This window comes from Eleginops maclovinus, chromosome 19, assembly GCF_036324505.1.
Source record: "Eleginops maclovinus isolate JMC-PN-2008 ecotype Puerto Natales chromosome 19, JC_Emac_rtc_rv5, whole genome shotgun sequence".
NCBI lineage: Eukaryota > Metazoa > Chordata > Actinopteri > Perciformes > Eleginopidae > Eleginops > Eleginops maclovinus.
The window spans coordinates 13,602,532-13,627,521 of NC_086367.1; the positions used below are offsets into that span (position 1 = coordinate 13,602,532).

At 38.2% G+C, this 24,990-nt stretch overlaps 1 protein-coding gene across 2 annotated transcripts in view; it reads right to left on the minus strand.

Moving 5' to 3' along the window:
- ltk (leukocyte receptor tyrosine kinase) overlaps positions 1–13,968 on the minus strand; it is a 51,553-nt gene extending 37,585 nt beyond the window's left edge. For both annotated transcript variants that reach the window (XM_063908527.1, XM_063908526.1), the window contains exon 1: positions 13,805–13,968. In XM_063908527.1, coding sequence (XP_063764597.1) covers positions 13,805–13,856 — 52 coding nt within the window. In that variant the 5' untranslated portion in view covers positions 13,857–13,968. The remainder of the gene's footprint in view (positions 1–13,804) is intronic.
- Between the last annotated feature and the right edge of the window lie 11,022 nt (positions 13,969–24,990).

A 24,990-nucleotide genomic window follows, 5' to 3' on the forward strand; every position in this document is an offset into this window, starting at 1 on the left:
CCTCATCTCAACGTCAAAAGGTTTTTGGTTACATAAGTGATGTAATTGTACATGGTGCTGGATAAAAACAGTTAGCCGTGCAGTCCAATAAATAACATTGCCAGACTCCTGATGGACACGAAGGATCAACATCAATGCGGAAAACCAGAAATATTATCTTTTTCATTCCACATATTCTCCCTTGTCAAAACCCTGCTGACTAAATCACCCACAATGCATTTCGACCACTTCTAACTTAGATGGAGATTCAGGTTTTGTTATCCTATTAACAGCTCAAGTAGCCACAGGCTGCTAGTGATAGTAGAGATGAGGAGCGAACCCAAGTGAGTTTTCTCTGTCTCTTTATCGGAATAACTTATGTTTTCACAAATGCAACAATAATTTTACTCCACAAAACCTGCTACAACTCATCACTGGCAACACTTGAACAGACTATGAAAGCTGCATAAACAAGTGTAATAAAAAAGTCTAAAAGACCAAAAATCCACCTCCATGTAGTTCATTCTAAGTGCTTATATCAATATACGGAGAGCTGGGCCATTTATAGAGGTGAATATTGTCTCATAAGTTAAGTTATAAGTTGGCAAAACAAATCAAATGTAGGTGAATAATGCGCAATACTTGAAACAGCCTACATCCCGTCTGTCTTTAGGGTTTCATTTATGTTGTTGGCAGATCATTCCTTAAAACAGAAGCCTCAGATTGCTGATAATAAGAGTAAATATGAAGGTTCAATTTCAAGCTTGTTATAGAAATAAATTATTGGGCTTTTTTGTTTATCAACTAAGATTAGTTAGAACATGTTTCAAATTCTAAATATATTGGAAAATTGGGTTCATTAATATATTTGAACATATGTATTTGAGAAGTGCAATATAAGACAAGCAAAAGTTTAATTTGTGGGCCATATTGCATTATACTTTTAGAATTTGCAGAGGGCCGATTCAAAATGGCCCCCGGGCCATAGTTTGGACACCCCTGTTTTAGAATTTGCAGAGGGCTGATTCAAAATGGCCTGCGGGCCGCATCTGGCCCCCGGGCCGTAGTTTGGACACCCCTGGCTTATATGCTAAGAGTCAACTTGCATCTCTTCCTTTCAGCTTAATAAAGTCCTGATCCCGTCAAATGCCTCATCCCTTACTTTTCCATCAGGAAATCACATCACAGCTGAATTGGCTACAGAGAGAGCCATGATCTAAAACATCCAATGACAGCTTGGCTTCAGGGAGTTTGAAGCCAGAGAGAGGCTTAGAAGATGAAAGATTGACAAGGGAACAAATAAAGACGGAAACGAAGAACAGACAGAACTTACCAACATTACACACACTGCTCCCAAGAGGATGGATAACACTTCATTCATTCAACTCCCATTATAAAATAACTCATTCTTAACATAGTTGTTGAGTGTGCTTGTGCTTGTACTTTTTAATTGCTAACAAGTGTGAATTTAGGAGCACATTCAAGTTTCTCTCAGAACTCTCATTATGAGCAAAACACGATCACATAAAACAAAACTCTCACCGACAAATATTCACTTTCCACTGAGAGGAGTCAACGATTGAGCTGACTGTTTGGCAGAGGGAGATCAAAGTGCTGCGTCAGACTTAAAAGATGGGTCTTTATGTTGTGTCTGTCACTAAACCAAATTCCTAAGCAGCAGTTTGCAAAGCTGTGTCTGAAAACTGGCAGGTGAAGGTTCTCACTGGAAAAACGTGTTACTAAGGGAAGAGGGCAATGCTTTCTTGGGAGACAGATGGTGCAACAGTGACACTGAGGTGACGTAAATCTGACAGTTAAATTACAGCATTACCCGGCGCTCCCATCCATCGTTGCCATTTACCAGGGTTATTGAGGTCAGAAGCGTACGCACTTGAAAGGACGTTGCACTTTCATGTGCAGGAAACCATTCACAAATTGTTTACCGTGGAGCTCATTGTAAAGACAGACAGAGCAACGACGTGTAAAGTAGATAACCACTTAGCACAACATAGAGGACACAAATTAGGAAACAGAAAAATTCAGTAGAATTTATACACTGCTAATGTAATGTAGAATTGATCTTCCAGGGTGGCATACTAACAGTAGTTTCACGTCTTTTAAATTAGATTTAAGCTTTATCCAACACTTAAAATAAATATGGTTTGGTGATGGGACAGCTCTCTGGTTAAGGTTTGGCACAAAAACAAAGGAAAAGTCATTATGTGCATTGAAATAACACACTAAATCAAGATTAGAGGGCCTTCATTGTCATGGTTACAATGAACACCACATGGTTAGGGTTATGGGGATTCATTATGGTCTTGTGAATAATTAAATACAACAAATGACTCTGCTAGACACAAGTTAAAGAGCTTAACTTGATCTTTTACTGGAAAAACAATTTGGAATGTATGTCTCAAATGTTTTCACGTCCTTTTTGCAGGAATCTTTTGTCTAGGTTCAGGAATAAGTCTCACATGGGTTGTTTTTTCAAACAGCTGTGTTCAATTCATTCGAGTCCAGATGTAACTAATGCAGCTTGAACCATTTTATTATTCAAACAGTGTGGTGCTTGCGCCTTACAGGGCACAATTACGTTTTATTTAGTTCAATTACAATTGTTTGTGTACAAGTATGACTGAATTAGGTAGTAAAAGAAGATTAACACCAAACCCAATCTGATTTAAGTCTTGAATGTGGTAGAAAAAGGGAAATGTTTTTTATTGTCAATCATATATTATTAATTTTCTATGAAAATAGTAAACCCAGTATTAAAAAAGAAACTGGGGCCCAAATTGATGTTTTTGTAATTGCCTATTTTATCCAACCTCAGTCTTAAACCCGAAGATAATTAATTTGATATATGAAAAACATAATATCATAACTTCTGGTTTTGGGCAGCCTTATAGAGAATTTAACCGAGTGTCCAATGACTTAACTCGATCTTCCTAGCAAAACATCATTTATTAATGACATCTTCAACGACATTAAAGAAAAAGGTTCCCGTTTGTTTTTTATCTCACATATTTAGAAATGTTTTGAGCGCCAGAATAATGGCAGATAAATGTTAACACTCTTTTATTTGTGTATGAATTAAACATCAGGCAGTCTGAATGTCAGTACTGCAACAAGGATACCAATGTGACAAACAACAGAAATAAGTAAAATCAACTTTTCCGCAACCACACCTGATACACATTCCCAATGTACATTAGTAATTCCATATTCGTTCACATTATCACATTAGCTAACAATAAGTTCTGGGGAATACAAATATTTTCATGGACATATTTTTTACTGTTCCTTTTTACCTCAAACCCCTCTCTCTTCTTGAGTGGAGACATTAAAAAAGGTTTGATCTCTTTATTTCAGGCATGTGTGCACTTCGAAGTGGTCCGTCAACACGTTGTACGAACTAGTGTTGTTAAAGGATCCCCACACACACACACACACACACACACACACACACACACACACACACACACACACACACACACACACACACACACACACACACACACACACACACACACACACACACACACACACACACACACACACACACACACACACACACACACACACACACACACACACACACACTAAAAGGGGAAATAATAATATTTGATTTCATATATTTAATGCATTAATGTATTCGTTTTAAATTAGTAGTAGTACTAAGTAGTTATTGGATTCAATATAATAAAGAAAAGACAAAGGAGAAAAAACAATCCAATCAGAATCTTTTGAGCTGTTTTTCCATATTTGTAATCTTATGTTGCCGTACTTGTTTAAAATCAGTAACACAAACAAAAATTTGAGGAATTTGTCACACAAAGCATTTTGAAAAACCTTCACTCAAGTTGTCCGTTTTTTTTTTATATAGCCCAAAATCCAACCCGGTCTCCAAGAAATAACGTTTAAATATTAGTAATTAGTTTTCACAATTACACTGTCACGTTATCGCTGCCTTGATTATGTCAAACATTTTGTATCCATGCTGGTTTTTGTGTTGGTTGAAGCAGATGGGGTCCTGGAAGATATCTAATATTTTGATGTTTAGCAAACCGTTAATTTCTTTGCATTTAATGTGTAACGTTTCCAACACATTTCTCCCTTTATGTCTTTAAAATACCATTTGAACTAACAAAAGTGATAACAAATCTGTTCATGAGATGTAATGTATCTCCAAAATACACAGAAAAAGGTAATGATGACAATGGTTTATAACTTACGCAGCTGAAGAAGAAAAGCAGCAGAAAAGCACAGGCAAAGTCAAACACTATTTTTCTTCTTACAGGACATTTCAAAACAATGTTTGTTCTCAAAACAATCCCTTATTCAGAAAATTATTATACCTATGTAGAGTTCTGGATAGGATTCTTTTGCAAGGATTTCAATGAGGGATTTAAAAGAATGGAAAATGTTGTTGAGCTCATTATTATAGATACTTGAAGTGAATAAGGAGCATGGGAATATCCTTCACAAATGGATATTACACCAGTCCATTAATTCACACTGACCAACTTCATCCATTAAGTAAGAGCAACCCGAGCCAGTGAGCAAAATGGGAATTATTTTGTGCTTGTGCAAAAAAGACGATAAAAGGACACTCTTCTCCTCAGCACTTCGGCTCTCTGTGTAGTTTAACTGATACCATATTTCCATTATGTCAGACTTTATATGTCAACTATGTCACTTCCACAAATAAAAATCTTAGCTTAGACTCTCGAATATGTCTTCATCCAGACACACTGCTGAAGTCCCATTCATGTGCTGTGAATCAGGCTTTCGGTATTTCCCTAAAAATTAAATCCCATAACTCAATTTATGATTTAATTGGTTGCAGCTTGGCTTCAGTTAGCTGGTATATTGTACGGGCATTTTTTTCTGAGACTGTCCTTCATCAACAAAGATACTCAGACCCTTTCGACACACCAACTCTGTTTTCTCTGTAAACCAGTTATGAATATGAAGATAAAATGCAGCATACACATAAGCCAATAAGCATTTTTAATTCAAGGTGACTTGGGAAATGGAAACAGAACATGTGGTTTTGATAAAGTAAAAGCTTGATGGTAATGCTGAAAAGCTTTCAGTACGTTAATGTGATGTGTTTTTGCCATGAATTTTTCATGTGTGGTTCATCCTTTTATGAAGACATGAAACAGTGCGTTTGTAAAAGTCAAGCTCATGACCGTCAAAGCTACAGCCTTTACTTCAACCAGTCATAAAAACCGTCATTGTCCATGTTTTTAGAATTCTGCTTTTTGCTGGCGTTTAAATGAGAAATCCACAATCCAAATAAAATGGAAAGATTCAATCTACCTTTATCTGATGACACTTATATTGAGTGACAGGTCATTTAAAGAACAATAATCCTTATTTTCTGAACGAAAAAATAATGCCAGAACATCAGTATTGTTTGTTTACAACATCATTTTATGCTAACAGTTGGGTAAAACATGGTCTGACGGAAGATGCCAGTTTACCAAGGTTTCCAGAATGACCCGAGACAACAAACCTGCTTTGAGTTTGACATGGCAAATTTATCCCGATAATTCAGTAAATAACTTCTTTGAACAGCGACAGGATGGCTGTCCTTACTGGAAAAATGTTGGTCTGTTGAAACTTAGGCAAAAGTTTTCCTGTCAGGAAATTCTATATGCCAAGAAATAATGATGTTTAATGTTGTCTGGCTGGTGGATGTAGCATTACCCATGTGTGAAACACCCAGACACACTTGTGTATACACAGGTTCAATTCTCAATATACAGTACAAGAGTTCATGGAGGAAAGCAAAGGCATTTATCTAAAAGGATAAACACATTTTATACACACCACCAAGGCTAATATTGTTAAAAATAAGGCCATCCGTACAACCACCATTCGAAAACGAGCTTCTCTATCTCTCTACCCCCCTATCTACAGTATGATCTAATGCAGGGGTATCCAAACTATAGCCCGTTGTCCCTTTTGAATCGGCCCTCAGCAATATTGAAAAGCATAATGGAATATGGCCCAATCCTGAAACTTGTGCTTGTCTTATATTGTACTTCTTAAATATATATGTAAACATATATTACGTTATTAGTAGCATTCATGTGTTAATAAACCCCCTTTAAGTCAATTAAAGCTGAAACATTTTCTAACAAATCTTAGTTTATAAAGATCATACATTTACATACAAGCTTGAAATTTACCCTTCATATTTCCCCTTATTTTAAGCAATCTGAGGCTTCTGTTGTAAGGAATGAGCTGCCAACACTTAAAATAAATGTATAATTTATTAGATAGGCTATGTAATTGACCTACATTTGATTGATTTTGCTAACTTATAACTTAACTTATAAGGCAAAATACCTCACCTCTAGTGAGGGGCTCATCCCATCGTATGGTTTCCTATATATGGCCCTCAGTGAAAAAAGTTTGGACACCCCTGATCTAGTGTATTGCTGTATGATTTTACATCTTATGCACAGCTGGTCTATCACAATTCACAGAACCATGATGTTGAAGCAAACAAATAATTCCACCATTTTTCTGGTCGTATGGGGGAACTTAACACAACGTTTGCATAGTGGACCATTTTCAACACCAGACACCCAGAGCATGAAAAGATGAATTTCCATCTCGTGTCTGTATGCTTAATATGCCCTTACAGCTAGCAGCAGGCTAACCAAGCATAGTGCGATGAAAACAGTGGGTAACAGCAAGCATGGTGTCCTTAATATCAATTTAGAAGCTACGTTCTACTGTACTACTAAGACACTGCTTTGTTTAAAGCTTATTGTGCTGCACCCTACGGATCAAAAATCTATCTACTATAAAGCAATAAACATCAGAACAAGGTCAGATAAACACTCTTTAAAGTGTTATACTGCAAGTTCTCCAAGGCTTTTGATTCTCTGACACTGTGTAAAGTCCATAAATGGAGAAATATAACGTGTAGACTGTTTAAAAACACCAATTAATCCTTTGTTGATATTCTACCAACTAACAGAGTCTGTACTGAGGTCGCCCTGACATCTGTCTGGTGAACATCCTGAGGAGGAGGAGCGGACTGGAGATGAAACCTTCCTTCTCATCTCTAACCACAAAGTTGTTCTCCCACTCAATATGAATGTGCTGGTGAGCTGACCTTCCTTCACAGAGATCAAACAGGAGTGTCTATGAATAATGTGTACACACTCCTCTCACGATATGGCTGTGATCAAATAATATACTGAGATTTAGGTACTACATGTGCAAATCCACATTGCTTTAATTCAATATGTACACCCAGTTCAATGTAAGGCATTTAAAAGTATAAACATTTTAGTGTCACATTAGTTTCCGACAACACAAAAATAATTGTGATCTTCTCCACATTTCCTCTTTGATGTGCAATTTCGAACATAGCCTCTATTTTTGTAAGGAAAAATGTGAACCTTTGTATGTGGAGATCTGATCATTGTTAATGAGCAGCGGCGTGCCTACATATACCATGATGCAATGCCTGCAAGCTTCTGATGCCGATCCCTGAGGGCCATTTTCTCTTGCACAGCTAACTCAACTCCAGCCTCTGCCTCTCTAGACTGCATTAGATTGGCAGGATACTCCATGCTCAAATAAATACGCCTGAGTATTCAAGTCCATAACATCATCTGCACTCAAACTTTGGGAAGCCATTTTTGCTGCTGAAAACGTAACAAGCTTGCAATTCAAGCAAAGAAACAAGCACGCCCTCTGGCTAAACTGAGAAGTTCTAGCTGAAGAAGACTCATTCATTTACATTTACTAGGCAGAAATTAGGTCAGAACGTCACCGTGGCCAACCAGAGTCAGAACCTCTCTCTCTTATGAATGACTCGCTGTGCCCTGGTGGACTGAAATCTGCTGCACATGGATTAAAGACAGATTCTGTTTGAAAGTTTGCTAATGCAATGTTTCCAGTAACATGGAGAACATTGAAAACACAAGGTCCTACATATTCAAAATGCTTCCTGGTACCAAATGTTGTTTATCTGATGAGTAGAAACTGCCATACTGTATCTATGAGCACCAGAGGAGTCACAATCTGTTCCTGATTTGCTTAATTGACAAGCGTGAATATTTATAGCATTCTAGGTTTTCTGCCGTCTCTGCTGTTGCCTTTTTTGTATTTAACCCAGACTTAATATATAGCTTATGGTGTGTTATTATCTTTCTGAGACCATTATATGGACCACGAGCCTGGTCCGCTGTGTGACAGTGTGAACCTGGTAACCAAATTGACCAGAATGAAGCAAAACATGAGATTCTCGTGATGAATTAACATACTTCAGACACTCAGTTGTTTTCTCCGTGTCCTTTGCTTCATCTGAGTGGCCTGTTTTCATTCAACAATGTCAAGTCACTCCAATTGTATTATTCAACATGAACCATGAAAATTGAGGCATTTCCTTCTCTAAAACGTCAGCAAATGTTGTGTTGGGTAAAATACGGAAATAAAAAACTGTGGAGGGCAGCTACCCAGATGTTGGAAAATGAACACAACCGACATAAAAAAAACAAGTGTTACTCTTCTGTTTTCTTTATCCTTCATGCCTTAAATCATGTTTGACTGTTAGTGCCGATTGTCTGCTGAACTTTATTTTGTATGATCCCACTTTGCATGAGGCTGCCATATTCTAGCCTTTTATCCTTTTTCAGCAGCTAATGTTTTTATTTTGCCTGACTTAATTTAACGTGTTGTAATGTGCGTTTTATTTATTGTTTTAATGGCCAATTTGAAATCAGGCTAGAAAAAATGTGGGAAATTAGCCTGGCACATTTACAGGGATTTGGATCAATGAGCATGTTCCTGAGAATAACTAAACCAGAAAAGTAATATTTTAATAAAAAGCACCATCCCTGTCCATAAAATAATTGGTAACACTTTGAGTGAGAGCTTTAACATATTATAATCCAGCAGAAATTGTTTCGCTGTAGCTCAGACTTTCTCCAATGGGAGTCATCCTGTTCCATTTTCATTCTATTTATCAGATAATTGTGGTCTTCTCTGTGTCTGGAGCTTTTTGTCTGTATAGTAGTTTAACAAATAATTTATTTTAAGAACTCAGTAACATCTGTTTTGATTTTTTAACCATCTGTGTAAATTTACTTTTGTTAAAATCCAACTCATAAAATATTTCTGATGAAGGAGGTCTCTTATAATCTTGAGGCAACACAATTGTCTGTGGAATGTTACACCCTGAACATTTAATACTGTACTGTACACATGGCATCATCAATGAAACCATTGTTCCTTCTCTGTTTTGAATGGCCTCGGTTTCTTTTCCCTATTTCTTCTGGGATGAAAAGGAGCTGCTTAAACGTTTTCCTACCAGGTCTTTTTTTTCTTCTCTGAATGTAACTTTGTCCCTTTCGCCTATTTTTCAAAAAATCTAATTCATTCTCTGCTTTTTTGATGAGAAAGAAATATCTTTTAACAACTGCTGACCGGATTTGTTATAACCCATTTTGGCCTTAAACGTGAGAGACTCACAGCTGGCTGCTCATCTCTCAGTTATCCAGAGCAATACCACTGAGACAGAGCTTTGATCTCTCCCTTTTAGCAGACTGTGGCAAGATAATTTCCCTCTAACAACACATGAGCAGCAAATCTCATTTGCAAACATAAAAAAGGAGAGTGTCATTAGATGAAGTCTGACCTAGAGCAGGCTAGAGACATTCTGAGAAGAGGCCAACAGCGCAAAATAGTTGTGTTGTAGGGAAAAGACAAGAATACAGAAGCAAAAGTGAGCCAAGTCTCATTTAAATGCTAACTGAGGAATCATATTCAGAGCAGCAACACATCTGACTCCTGAGATATCCTAATTCCCAAACCTGTCAGAGGCTTGGAAAATCAATTTGCTGAACTATTCTAGGGTCAACCTTCACTGTTTCATTTGATCTAAAATATTAATTTGTTTTAAAGTTTAAGTTGAGCACATTAAGCACATCTTATCAGGGTCAATTTAATTCCTAAATTCAACCAACAAGATTATTCTCACTTAAATAAAAGTAGGCACCACGCGTTAAGTCTGTATATTGTATATACAGTATATATAGCTTTTCATTCATTGCTACCACTTAAAGTGCTTTAAAACAACATGTGTGTAATGTGGGCCTATGTGTGTGATATAATGTAAATAACACCAGAGTGAAAGAAAAAAAATTCCTCACAAGGATTAATAAAGTCTAAATCTTGATCTTATGTAAGCATTCACCCCTTCACAAAGGTTCATGCAAAGGCAGGGACTAACTTTCACACACGTCTGTGTCATCGGAGGCAATCTGTGGTGCCCAAGGACACTTCCACATGATGACTGCAGGGGCTGGGGTTTGAACCACTCAACTTCGTAAATGTTGGCTGAGGTGGGTTTGTGTTTGAGAAATATATTTTAAAGCATGTACTCTAAAGTCTACACTGGTTAAAGCAGAATCAGAAGTGTGAGCTGAGTGACATCCTGCACTAATGAGATTCATGCTCTGCTGATTGAGTGCAGATCAGACATTATTTTTTTAACATTATAGACAATGGAACTCAGGATTTAAGATCAACACAGATTAGTTTATATTAAGCCTGCACGCATGCCTGCACACGAATACGCACACAAACACACACACCTTTGCTGTAGAGAGTCACTGCTGCTGTTTAATCAGGCATCAAACCTTCAGTTACTGAGCTACTGTGATATTTACATCTCAAGCCCACATTACCATCGCAGTCATACATCCACAGTCATTAACTAAGAGCCTTGGTGGTTTCAGTATGAATTAGTAATGAAAGACTGAAGTAACCCCAAAGCCATTTATGTAAGTCACAGTCAGGCAGCCAATATCTTCAATAACACTAAAAGCTAAAATATTGTAATGCAAGCTAAGTAATATACTTTCCTGCTTTTTGTTACAGAATAACTTACCTAAAGCATGGGATTTTGCACTCACTTTGAAACAACATGATTACGGGTTAAAACAATTCCTTTCTCCTAATGACTAATGCCACAGTGGCATTTTGGCTGCTCTCTACTTCGTGCCATTTTGAAAGATGTCGCTTGGCATTTAGGGAGAAAGGAAATGTTACCAGAGTCTAAAACAGCAAATCCTCCAGTGGGTTTGGCAGTGTGTTGGCTAGAATCTGGCAAAATTATAGGCATCATAAGGGAGGAGGCAAAGGGGATACGATGCAATATATTGTGATTTCTTAAAGTCTTATAGGAAAACTTTCATAGAATAAAGAACATCCATATGCAAACAAATATATATATATGGAGTAGAACAAAGTGTTCTTTTTCAATGCATCAGAAAAGGCAATTCTGCATTTAATCCCTGGAGGTTGGCTGTGGAGACTATAGGCCCCATTATTGTAAAGCGCTGTGATCGCAATCCTGCGGAGACTATCCTCAGTGCGTCATGAATTTGCGGCGATGTCAGCCTCAGCCAAGTGCTCGAGTGCTATATCATAAATTCTTTAGTTGCAAATATGTGTAAACAATTCACACATTTTGAAGATACCTACATAAAAAACAATAGATAAACCTTACAGGTAACTCCTTTTGCTTGCTGCAAAAGATATTTAGGGTTGCAAATATGTAACATACAATCTAATTGCAAGGACATTTATGAGAGAACTGTTCCTCACTTGCTGCTGAACTAGGCTGCTTCCTGTGGACGACTCAGGAACAGGGGGGGGGGGGGGGCTGACATAATACTGTGAGTTTTGGCAAAGCTCACCCTGGGTTTCTCTCCTGTCAGTGGGATTGACTGCAGTAAGAGCCACTTATACTGGTGCAGCCTCTGTGCCGCTTAAGCCAAAGAGGGGTAGAGCCAAGAAAACGCAATCCTCCTCTCCCTTTGCAAAAGAAAAGGTGGTGTTGCTGAAGATATGTGAAATAGGGAATTTACTGTAATCTTATTGGGAAGGCCTGTGTAATAAAAAACACTTTTTCAGCAGATGCAAGGCCATAGATGCAAAGCATGTGGTAGATGGGAGAATACTGAATGAAACAGAACAGATGTGCATCTACCAGACAGTTTTCCAAAAAACAAGCACAAGCGTGAGGACATGGTTGGCAATCCGAATAAGAGATGATCAAAATCAGGCTACAACATGTATGCCTAAGAAGTAAACTAACAAGCTCTGTGGGAACATTTGAAGCCAGATAGTCACAGTGATGCCAAAAAGCTTTCTATATTGAATGCGAACTAAGCACATCATAATTTCTATGCCCACATGACATGCCACTGCTGGTTATAAACACTCAAACATATGACATTAAGTCAGTTTGATCTGGACAGCAAGTACAAACAAACATTTTCTTTCGGGTAAACAATATCATTGTATCTAAAATATCATTTAGATTCAATACAGAATCATTCAAATATAAAGGATGTTGGGTATTTCATAATGAATAGCACATGGGGATATTGTACCTTTTTTAAATGCTGATATGTTTTTATACATGTGTTTTTCAGTTAGGGTGCGAGCTTACACAAAATGGTTATTTACCCGTTTCTACCTTACTTTTTGAATAGAAAGGTAATAGCTTCCTCTTAATGTCTTGTTTCAATAAACACTTAACAATATTCTGTCTCTGAAAACCAACAAGCTGTGAGAGCAGTTAGAGAGCCAGTTTCTTGCCAAGACCTGTAGCTGTGCTGCAGTGTGAATTAATGTAAATCAAATTGCATAAAGCATGCGTCCAATGGGGATATGACACCTGGACTGATGTCATTTGTAAAAGTGGATTTGAAAACACCTGTAGGTGTATGCGCGCGCGCGCGCGCGCGCGTGCGCGTGCGTGCGCGTGCGTGTGTGTGTGTGTGTGTGTGTGTGTGTGTGTGTGTGTGTGTGTGTGTGTGTGTTGCTGTACTTACAGAGATGAAGTCTCACTGCAACAGGCTCAGGCTAATTACTGGGCTACATATTCAACTTGTGATCCTATTTGTGAGTAGCAGAACAGCAGCAGCTAATTAATTCGTCTTATTCCAGGTGCGATTGCATCCTAGATTGAGGCCTACAGGCAGGGCCGGCCCTGGGCACAGGTGCACTAGGCGCCCGTCTAGGGCGCAGAATTGGAGTGGGCGCAAGCTAAAATCTTGCCTGGGGCGGCACATTGGTCAGGGCCGGCCCTGCCTACAGGTTATGGTTTGCATCCAACAAACTGTATGCGCTTTATCAATTAGTAAAAAAAAATAAAAATGGAAACGATGACAAACCGGGGGGGAACTGAAAATATGTTTTTAAAAGTGTTTTACGCATGTCAGGTGTGGGAACTTTTGTATCAACAATAGCGAAATGTGAGAAAGTTAGCCAATTAGGACTAACGCGAAGCAAGTAGTGACTGAGCAATGCACTCACACTTCCAGTTCACTGGCAGCACCGGAAAACATATTATATACACATTGTGGAGACTTTATAATATATACACGAAATTAATACACATTTTTACCTTTTTCCCGACTATTTCATGTTTGCCTGACGCTATTTTCCTCACCTAGTTGCGTCTTCTTCTGCAATTCTATTAAAAGGCACCTGACTAAAGCGCCACCTAGTGTTTATCTCAATGATCCCAACTCTTAATGTTACTGTATCAGGAGTGGATGGACAACAACATAATTAGGAAAAATCGGTTGAATTGTATGCCACGTTTTCATGCACACCTGCTTATTGTTAGTAAAGTGATTCATATGATCTTTTAAAGCATAGTAAAGTTTTTTTTAAAAGCACCACAGATGGGAACGTTTTACTGTGGTGAAACGTTCCCCTTTGCTTTTATAAACAAAAGCCATTTGAGAAGAAATTGAACTACAGTACTTACTTATCAAAATGACGATGGAGAGATGACTATTGTAGTTTTTAATAAAATCCATGGCTCTCGTTTTTTCAAAGGTCCACAGAGATTCTGTGTAGTTTTTGGCCCCTTTACGTCCTCATGAATACGTTCACAAACAGGCTCCAACACGCTCCTCCGGACAGTGTAGTTGTTTCTCCAAGTTGCGCACTGTTACTCATTCCGGTGATGCTGATGCTGCTGCAGCTCAGTGACGACAAACACCCTCTCTTTCTCTCTCTCTCTCTCTCTCTCTCTCTCTCTCTCTCTCTCTCTCTCTCTCTCCCTCTCTCTCTCTCCCTCTATCTCAGCCTCCCTCTCTCCCCCTCTCTCTCCCCCTCTGTGTATGTGTTAGTCACCAGTCATGATGGCTCCTGGTCCTAAAGACATTCATTTTCTCAGGTTTTACCCTCTACTTTAATCTTCAGTTTGGAGAGTGTCTGTGCTCCGGCTGCAGGCAGAGATACCAGCTTGTGCACACAGAATAAAGATACAGTTTTATCATTAAACCGATATCAACAGTTTTCTATTTTGATGTAGTGAAAGTAGATACTTAAAGAAATATATTTAGTTTTAATCCATTTTCCAACATGGAAATTGGCTTTTTGGACTAACTGGTTCCTTTAGGGGTTACTTTCGACTGATTAATGAGAATTATCCTGCAAAATAAGTAAAATGTTCCCTTGTGCAAAAAAAACCAAACATGTTACTGGGCCCTCCGTTGCCAGTTTATTAGGAAACTATTTGTTAGGTACCAGCTAAAACTAATGTCCAATAAAACCACCCAACAATAAATGCCTTCATGAAGCTCATAATGTTCAGTTTCTGTTTGAAGGTGTTTAAGAGATGTGTTGTTTAGAGTTTGCAGTTAAACTTTACTGCGTTATATCCCGAGGTATTTCTGTTATTTTTGCAGTTTAGTTGAAATAAACTTGCAACTAAGTGTATTAACATTTTAATTTTGAAAGCTTTACATGCCAACGATAGGCCTTCTTGATGTTAAGGGATAACTTTAAAAAACAGTTTAATTAAATCAAACAAGAAAAAGCTTCTTTTTTTTTTGTAGTACATTTTCAAGGTTAGATTGCTGGTGTTTTGTGCTCCAAACATTAAGGAACATCTCATCCATGGTTTGTGCCCCCCCCCCCCCCCCACCCCATTCACTTCTATATGTGCTGCCATATGTTTTTAATTAACTGCTCAGACATAAACACACATCGCCTCTTTGTTGAAGAGGTTTTTCACCATTGTCTAATTAAGATCAAAGCACATTACTGCTGAGGAGTGTAGGAGTGGGTGCGTAAGTGAAGAAATTGCACTTATATAATGTAAATGAATCCCTGGTGGTTTTGCAATAATCTGTGTTTTTGAAAGCTGTATTTAAGCTCAGCTTGCAAAATGCAGAGGTTGAAATTTTACTAAATGTTAACATGCTGTCCTGTGAACTCTAGCAGTGTTTATATGGAGATATGGATCCACAGCAGAAGAAGTTCAGATGGTTTTAAAACATATTTTATTTTGATTTTAGGTAAATTATTCATTAAGTAACTCATTTTGAGATGATGTTTTGTTTTTTTTACAAGAGAAAATTGTGACAAATGTGTCTAACCACTTGGCTTTTGTCTTTTGTGGGAAAAAATGACTTTTGGCTTACACAGCTTTAAGTCAGTACTTCTTTTTTTTTTCTTTTATCAAGAGAGAATTGGACAATTGTTACTTGTTAGAATACAAACAATTATATATGCTCCTTTCATAGACCCCAGGCTTTATTAACGGGTTTCTTAGCCTTCTTTAAAAAAAAAGACATTGGTTAAATTAAAACAACCTTTGTTTAAAAAAACTATGAGCGAAGAAATGTATTTGTCAGAGTTTGAAACAAATTTGGCAAGTAATAAAAACTGAACATCATATTTGAATAAATGATTTAAATGTTGTATTACAATCAATACTTGGCAATCTTTGTTAAGTGTTTTTATTGGGGGTTTTTTCTGTTGATACAAAGGCTGCTTCAAATCAATGTAAGCTACCGTTCCACTGATCAAAAGGCTACCTTCACCACTCTGCTGAAGAGTACCTTTGTGTTCATGTGTGAAGCTGTAAATCAGCAGCAGTGTGACGGACACCACACTGCGGATTTGAAGTGCCACAGCAAAAGTAAGGGTGTGAAGGATGCCAAAGTCTTCTTTCAACAGTGTCGATTGTTTCTGCGGTTATTAAAGCACAAGGATATATTCCTAGTTTTCAAGGGACATCCTGTCCCAGTCTTCAAGAGCAAATCTGATTTATCAGGGCATTTCCTTTTGTGCAACGCCAAATTCCCCTCATATTCACAGAAAGTAAATCACCTTAAATGATTCCATGTGTTGTACCCATTAAAATGCTTTGAAGATTTTTAGAGATGACTTCTTGGTGACTCAAAGACAACCTGAGTTTCAAACATGCTTTAGTCTCACAGCGTTGTTCTTCTCTGTAAACTGTTCAATACGGAAAAAACGAATGAAACAGTCTTTAAATAATTCAGTAGAGTACACTACACAAGCGTAGCATCCACAGATGTCTCTTCTCATCATCCTTTCAGACAAAGGGCAGCCTTTTTCTGAAGTTGTAGTCATCTCCACTTGTGATTAAGTCCGTCAGATCATATGTTATATGTCCCCCAAGGTTTTATTTCTTACATTTTAACTTCTATTTCAGTCAGAGACACTCCGCTCAACTAATTATTTCTAGCAGATTAATTTAACATTCACATCAAAGTAAACAATAATAAAAGGTGCAAGTCAGAACAAATGTCAGACAGTGAAGTATTGGTGTACAGACAAACCTCCTGCTGCTTTTTAAAAGAAAACTATCCTGACTTTTCCTTGAAGAAATGTTCTATATCTAATCCTCTTACAGTATGTGATATTTCAAAGAGACTCATTTTCATTCGGTAAAGAAAAAGTGAGAGTGCATTCATGGCTGAAGGCTGAAGTGTCCGTTTAGACAAATGTTGCAGAAAACAGCCCGCTGAAGCTTTAGTAAACAAACCAAATGTTTGGTTTGGATCATCAAAACCAAGCATCTGCCTTATTCACCCTTTCCATTCCCATGACACTCAGAACACTGTGGTTTTCTTTCCTCTTTCTCTGATCATATTGGATCAACATTTCTAATATTTGTTGCAAACACACAATTGTATTTTGAGGGTTTTTTTCAAAGGATGGTAGCGGGTTTCCCAAGACACTTTAGGAATCATTGCACAGGCTCTTAGATCAACGTCTGGAAATCTTGTTTACAGAACAAATGTCCACAGGGTGATCTGACCAAAGTGCCCAGTTGCAATCCACTGATTGTAATAGTCCGTCCCATATTCTGGAAAGCTTAGCGTAATGATTAAAGTCAATCTGGCAAATAACAAGTGGGCCGGAATAAACTGGCAATCATGTAAATGGGAGGCAGGGGAGCTAGTGGGACGGCTTGGTCAGCATTGTGAAACAGGTAAAGGTGATATCAGAGTGAGTAAGAGAACAGGAGGATTAGTGACATAAACAAAATGTCAGCAGAGGGACAGCAGGGACAGCAGTGACAAAAGTTTGATCTAAATGTTGTTTTTCTTCTGTGCTTAGGACTCAAGAACTGTTTTTTATTATCTCTGAAAAAGGATGTAAAGTTTGAAAGTTTTGCCAGGTAAACAATCTATTCGTATTCCCTCCAGTTGTTCCAGAAAGTTTTGAATTGTTATGCAAATAAGGAGACTATGAAGTATTTTGAATTTTGACATTTCTGCAGTCTAATGTGTTTTTAAGGCTAAATCGATGTTATCTAGAAATTGCTGAATATATTTAAATGTAATGAGTCTTACTATTATGTCCTTTGACATCTCACTTTGATTTTGTGAAAGGTTAAGAACTTTCTCCCAGATAATCCTTAGTGTTGTTGGAAGTGCAGTAGCCTTGTAAAACATTTTGTAATAGTATTGAGAGGCCCTATGACTCCAATATTATGATGATATCAGCGAGAACTTAAGATGTTGAAAGGGTGCGTCAGATTTCAGAACTACCATGGCAGGGAGACCAATGTCCAAATGTCAGAATCATTTGGACATTGGTCTCCTATATATTTATCCACCCTTTATATCTTGGGGTTTTATGAGTTGATGTGTATGTCTGCGTCATGGATCATAGCTTCCTTTTTGCATATGTCATGCCAATAAAACGAACCGGGCAGAAAGCACATCAAATGACCGATTATTCGATAATCATGCATAGGTGGACCTGATAAAGTGCCCTCTTGGCTGCTCTTAAAGTTAGGCATATCTGCGTGCTGGTGCCCTTTAATATATTTCGATGTAACTTTAGAATATCCTGGTGAAAACTTATTTTTGTACATTATTTCAGGTAATAATCAATGGAGAGAAACAATTAAAGATTACATTTGAAAAATCTCAGGGTTTTCATAGCAGGCAGATTTTCAGGTGAATAAGCTTTAAATAACACACGTTTATCTCCGTCAGGATGTGATGGAGACCAAAACCATGCAAATATCGTCTTAAGAGGTAGTGAATCCTCAGTGTTGTGCTTACAGCTTCCGATGCCATTCAAGTGGCCAGGAAATGTGTTGTTTTTGGAGCAACTGTAACATCCTGGAGGTTTTTTTTCATCCGTTGCCCATAAACTAGAGTTTTATGAGTGTTTGGAATATTACTGTACGTATGATTGTTCTCTGTATGGTCCTGCTCCAAAATCCTCCAAGACATCTTAAAATTGTGAAGCTGATCCTGGGGTCCCTGGATTAAGTTATTTCATGCCTCCATTGTGGGCCTTTTATGATATTCCTCGAACATCATGCAGAATGCCCCGGGTTGATTAGCTGCACCTAGCTGTTGTCTCTCTCTCACTACGTTCCCCTGACCTTTGTTTGACTACGTATACCATCTCTCAGGATGATCTCAAATCCAATCATGTAATTAAATTAGAAGACCCTCATTTTTTTTGAATCGGGTGCAAAAACAAGGCTTTGTCTCAGGTCTCAATACGTGACATTCCTTCTTCTCTTAACAGAGTCCGGTTTGACGGGGGATAGAGGATGAGATTGGGGGGAGGTCTTTAATTTCGAGAAATCAAGGACACAGAACGTTCTTCTTATTAGAGGAGAATGATCCATCTTCCCGTTGCCAGGCATTTCATAATTTGAAATACAACATTCCTCACAGTTTCTTATTTAATAATGTCTTCCAACATTTAATATTTTGAGATGATGTAAGAGGATTCAAGTGTTGCTGTTACTTTGTGTCTGTGTGTGTTCTTCGACAGAACTTTGCATTTAAAGGCTGAGCATGTGGTCAAAAACGTTACTACCAGTCACATTAGATTAGCTTATGATGAGACATGTTTTTCTTGTTTTTCAGAAATCCTGAAAACACAACTTGTCTTTTTGGAAAAAAATTGTGCATTTGCAAGAAATGATCACTTACCCAGAGAAAAAAACCCAGCGATTTCTGCTTTTGTTAAGGAGTCGCTACAGTTATTATTTACATAATACAAAACTCCAAATGAATCTTGACAGTCTATTGTTCGACATGTGTCCGACTACTGCAGTCAAGAACTCTGGTTAAATTGCAATTTTTATGAAGCTGCTGGGGGTGTAATGTCTTACTCAAGGATACGTTAGAAAGGGTTGATCCCTGGCAGTTGACAGATGCAACGAGTTAAACTTCTTGATCCGTTGATTGCAGGGCGGCAGCCAAACTAACTTGTTCTACAGTACATCTGGTTAATCTCATGCAGCATGTGTAATTTCATTACCAGGCATAAATCTGACTGGAGCCATGCATAAATAATTTCCACTTAATTTCCATCTAATATTCATCAAATGATTCACACGCTCAACATCATTTGGGCAGCTGCAACAATAAAAAATTGCTCTAGAAAATGTACCGTAGGGAGCTCATTATGCCCTATAAATGTCCAAAATCTCACTAACTGATGATAAATATACACTCTTTGTGCATATTAAGAACATTTGTAATTTCTGCTATCCATACACTGCATGTTTTGCTGGATTTCGAAAAATGTGATAACAAATAATGTAGGGCCAAATGAAGGGGCACACATACTGAGGATGACCTTCAACTTCTTTATTTAATTGATGCATATGAGTCATATTTGATGCCTTTAAAAGTGTAAAAGATGCTAAGCTTCTTTTATGATGATTACTGTACCTTTACAAGCTGACAGACAGCATGTCAGTCTTCATGCAGCGGTAAATATGTTGTTTACCTCTACAGTCGGCAGGAAACAACATGCTCTTGATGTCTAATCTAATAAATGTGAAAAACAAAGCTGTCTGTGTCTGTCTCGCTGTGTTTCCTCCATCTTTAGTGTGTTTGTCTGTGTGTGGAAATACAGTCTTATCCGGGCTCATCAGGAAGTCACTCTCCATTTATTGTGTCCCCGTTACAGTAAACAAGTCTCCCCATAACAGGAGGTTCATGAATCAAAATGCCAAATGAGATCAGAATCATTTCTTTCTTCAGTTTTCCCCCTTCCCCTGTCCCTCTTGTGGTTTTATTGGCTTAAACTGTATGATGTGTAGACAGAGCATTTAACACCGAGCAGATCAGGTCTATACATACTGTAGGAACCATAATAACGGCAACAATTATCCCATTCCTCCTTTTATTTTGTGAACTTTACACCTCAAGGCCAGTTCATTTAATCTATGGGAAAATAGAAGGTTCACGTGAGTGAGAGAAAATAAAGCATTTTGCAAAATTAAGGTTTGTTTTGCTGATCTTGGCATCAGAGTAAAACCTCTGAAAATAATTTGTTTTACTTCTGGCAAAACATACATCCTTAGGTAGGTTTTAAAACAGTTGGAAGGACTGTCGGCAACCTTGACGCAAAGTTAATAATGAAGTGACGCTCTCACAAATGGAAAACGATTCAACGGTAAAAGGTGGGTTGCAATAAGTATAGAGAAAAGCAGTGTACAAAGGATTAGAGCACATGGAGTAAAAATGACAGTAGTTTTTATTCATGGTCAAAACCACCATGATTTGGTTTCTGATAATGTTTTTACAACTGGCTGCTAACTCTGCCGCTCAATAACCACAACTTCTGAGGAAGAAGAACAAGAATTTCTACCTCAGCAGAGAACATTTTCCCAAGACCTTTCAGAGGTTTCAATGTCAACCAGACAAATCGAGAAACATATCATTGTCATAGAACACAGCCACACAGATCGTCAGTAACAAAGCAATAGGTGTTTGGATCAGAAGACATATCTCTTCTGTCTGTGTGTTTGTGAGACAGATGCAGTCCTGGACACTGAAGACAAATTCCTGTGTGCGGTGCAACCAAATGTTAATCTCTGCTCATATCTCAGTTTCGATTAGATATTACAGGGGGAGATTCTGTCACAGATGTAAAGTGGCCTAGCCCAGCACTGAGGATAAGGTATTAGGCAGTATGTGCATGTGTATTATTACCTGTATTCACAGTAGACCACAGTGCACTACACTTCACTACAGAAATCCACATACCAGACAATGTTCTCACAGGGTTCATCTCTTCATATACTCTATGGATGCATATTTAACATATTGGCCTGGTTCTGTTGTCTTTTGATTCCCAAAAATAACATTACAGAAAGAGCAGCACTGAAACTGTTGAAAAAAAAAACGAAACGAAAAACGACTAAAATATTAGTCCAATTGATGTGAATATGCACTGTTTATGATGGACACTGTGTTGGGATTTAAGATTAACAAGAAAATGGCAAAGAAAATATACACTTAAATGACAATTCACTCCACAAGCAAGAAATAACAGTTCAGTCAGACAACTCACGTGTTTCATTAATATGTTTATTAGAAACAGTATATAGTTTGAGTTTGGCGTCTAGGCTCGGGCCTCATCCCTCCACATATTAACATAGAACATGGAGTGATGATTAGATAACTAACCCCCGAGCCTACAGATGAAAGCTGGGGAGGAGCTGGGGTGGTGGTGGGGCAGGCGAGCATCGCCAACGTGAACGCAGCAGCAGCAGCAGCAAGGTGAACACATTAGCAGCGTGGAAACAGTAGTAGTAGCAGCAGCTGCATTAGCGAGGCAGAAGTAGGCGGATCCAACGGCTTAAATAGAGCGCCAGATTAGGAGACTATGTTTGGTTGGTTGCAAGTGTGACGAGGGGCGTTATGTGCGAATGTATCATTGGTGCTCGAGTTGACTGCCTGAACTAGCTCGCAGGCTTCACCCCATTAGTATTATCAATCTAGACTGTTTCAGTCTAAGTTGCCAAGTGTTGGATATAACAGCCTTGTATAATAGAACTAACATGGCACAGGATTTGTGGGGCTCAAAGCGCCCAAAAATACATTTAGAAAACTCCACAGTAATGTCTCATCATGACCTGGTTACTCAAAGTGGTCCACAGACCTTTGTTTAAGCCGTTTCTTGTAGGAACTATTTTATTTCTAAATCCAACCGAGTGCACATTCATAGGATGAAAAGTCCACACCAAGTTATGAATCTTGGAAAAGAGTTGAATATCAACAGGCCAATGTCATTTTACCAGGACACAACGATGGAAAAAAGAGAGATCTTCCAAAAGTCAACAGCTTTCCCAGATTTGACCCCTGCTGAGCAAGACCGATGCTACAACAGCCTCGCCAACAGCTGTACACAAGAGGGACACATCAGGAAGCCAGCAGCTGTCAGAGAGTCTGCAGCATGAGCCAAAATACAGTATGTCAAGCTAGATCCACCAGAGAATTTTTGGGAAAATATATCAACGAGGAGTCACAAGACCGAGCAGAAGCACGATTTAAAGGCATAACTATATTTGCTATTTGCTGGCATAAAAGTGTAATTTTGTTACAGTTTGAATCATCGTACTTTCAGAGTGATATAGAGGAGCAGACTCGGAATTTGTCTGCCTTCAGAGCAAGCACAAAGTCAGACATCAAAAAGCCCAGAGTGTCCCTATTAAGAAAAAATGCTACCCAAAATGTCTACACTGAGGCTGCCAGGTATTTATGAGCATGGATGTTTTAGTGGTTGATGATGCCAAATTCAAAACTTGCTGTCGGGATCGCACCAGCCACATCCAGAAATAGGATCAGGGTCAAAAGTATGGCACCTTACTTACTCCCTGCACCCTTGCCTGGACCATACCTGTTTTCATTTGGATCTCAACTACACAACTCAACTACACATCTTTATAGTTTCACAGCTTCCACTACATACCAGTGACAACCTTTTTTCGAAAAACACACAGAATGGAATATAAGCACCGGCAAAACAATTAAGTTCCTTAAGATTCTCCTCTGTGGTACTTCTAGTGTGGCAGTAGGAGTCTCCAGGAGCACAATGTGCCTTTAGGAAACACACAGAGAGACTCACAATCTGAAAACAATGCCAGCATTGCTATTGCCGCTGGTAACAATAAGTTCCAATGTTTAATAACAATGTTTGGTACCTTTAATCATGTGAGGTTCTAGTTCAGTTTTATACCAAAGTATTGTCTGAAGGATATATTAACCTCTTTTAGTGTGTTTACCAGGTCGTGTTGTACACATGAGGAGTTGAAAAGGACACTACTATGAAATGAAACATCTGCTGGAAACAGTGTAAGAGCTCAACCTGGATATTATACGAGTAGCCCTAGGGGAATGGATTGGATAAGGCAGTGACGATTGTTAAGTTTAACTAAAAGAGTTATATCTGAGATAGACAGGGAGAGAATTGTGAACATATGGAGCAAGAGTAGTTTCTGAACTTGTGCTGAGCTACATTAAGTACTGAGAAGCCACATTGTGATTCCGTACCTTACATTTTGTGGACTTTGAAACACCAAATGTGGCACTTTTTTAAAGTGTCTATTAGATGTCGTTATCATATTGTAAATCTGGAAATGGACCAGAAAGGGGGAGAGAGTGGAAGATAGCTAGAAAGGCTAAAGGATTGGATTTGAAACATGTTCATATAACCCAAGTCATCACTAAATCTGAATTGTGATCCCAGAGACCTGGAGTTTTATAAAGTTTGCCAAAGAAAAAACATAGCTGTTTTGTTGCCTAAACAGGTTCTGCATTGCAGGGGCTTTCAAGGATCATTGATGTTGCTGGACATATGTGGGAAAACGCATGAAAAAAGACTTTCCTGTGTTTAAAATGTGTGTGCACATATTTCAATGTCTTGAACCTAATCAGCCTCCTATTCTGTACATCTGTTGTGAGCCTCATAACCACATCTGTAACATGACCTGAGATCTGTTACGGTATGACTGCCAATAAAACTGTTTGAATTTGAAAAGGTACAAGAGATACGATGACTTCATAGAGCATAGTTTTGCAATTTTGTCTCATTTGCTCTGTCAAAGTCACATAAACAGAGAACTCTAATGACTTGTTCAGTGTGTTTCCTAAGAGATGCTAAGCCTTTGTTTTTCTCTCAGGGTCTAGCTGTTTCTTGTAATGAGTGATTATAGGCAGTAAATCATGAATGGACTCTCTCACATTGAAACCTACCAAAACTAAGTTCCCTCAGAAGAAAATGAGATAAAAGCAGTTTGACTTTGCTCTATGATTAGCCAATCATTTGTTACATATTCCTATCAATTAGAAATAAAAGAAAAATTGAACTTATGGGTAACTATCAATAAAATATGTAACTGTATGGTGTTGAATGCCATTCAGCACTGGATAAATCGTGTTTTAGTTCTCAATTTATGTTTCAAAACAACCAACAGGTCAACTTATCATATCAAAGTAACAGTGATTCCCTGTCAGGCCATAACGAGATTACATTATACTAATATAGTGTTTGAATAGCTTTGAGTCAGCAGTCAAGGCGATGCCTTAATAATATGCCAAAAAGTCAAAAGTAATCCCAAGCTAAATTTAAGCTAATTTAAATACTGGTGACATTTTTTTGTTGTCACAACTTCTTTTTAGTCCTCTGAGCTTGGCAATCTAATTCAAGAGATGTTGTGTTCTTGTGGTGGAGCTACTGGCCCATAGCTAAAAAAAACCCACTCTTGTCCACAACATGATCCCCGCTGGTTATCACACCGTCTCGGTAGCCTGCGGGGATTAGGGTGTTGAGGAAATAGTGATCTCACACTCCTGAGATTCAGGTGTCATAAAAGACAGATGGTGACAAATCCATTCCTAACACCAACCAACAGCA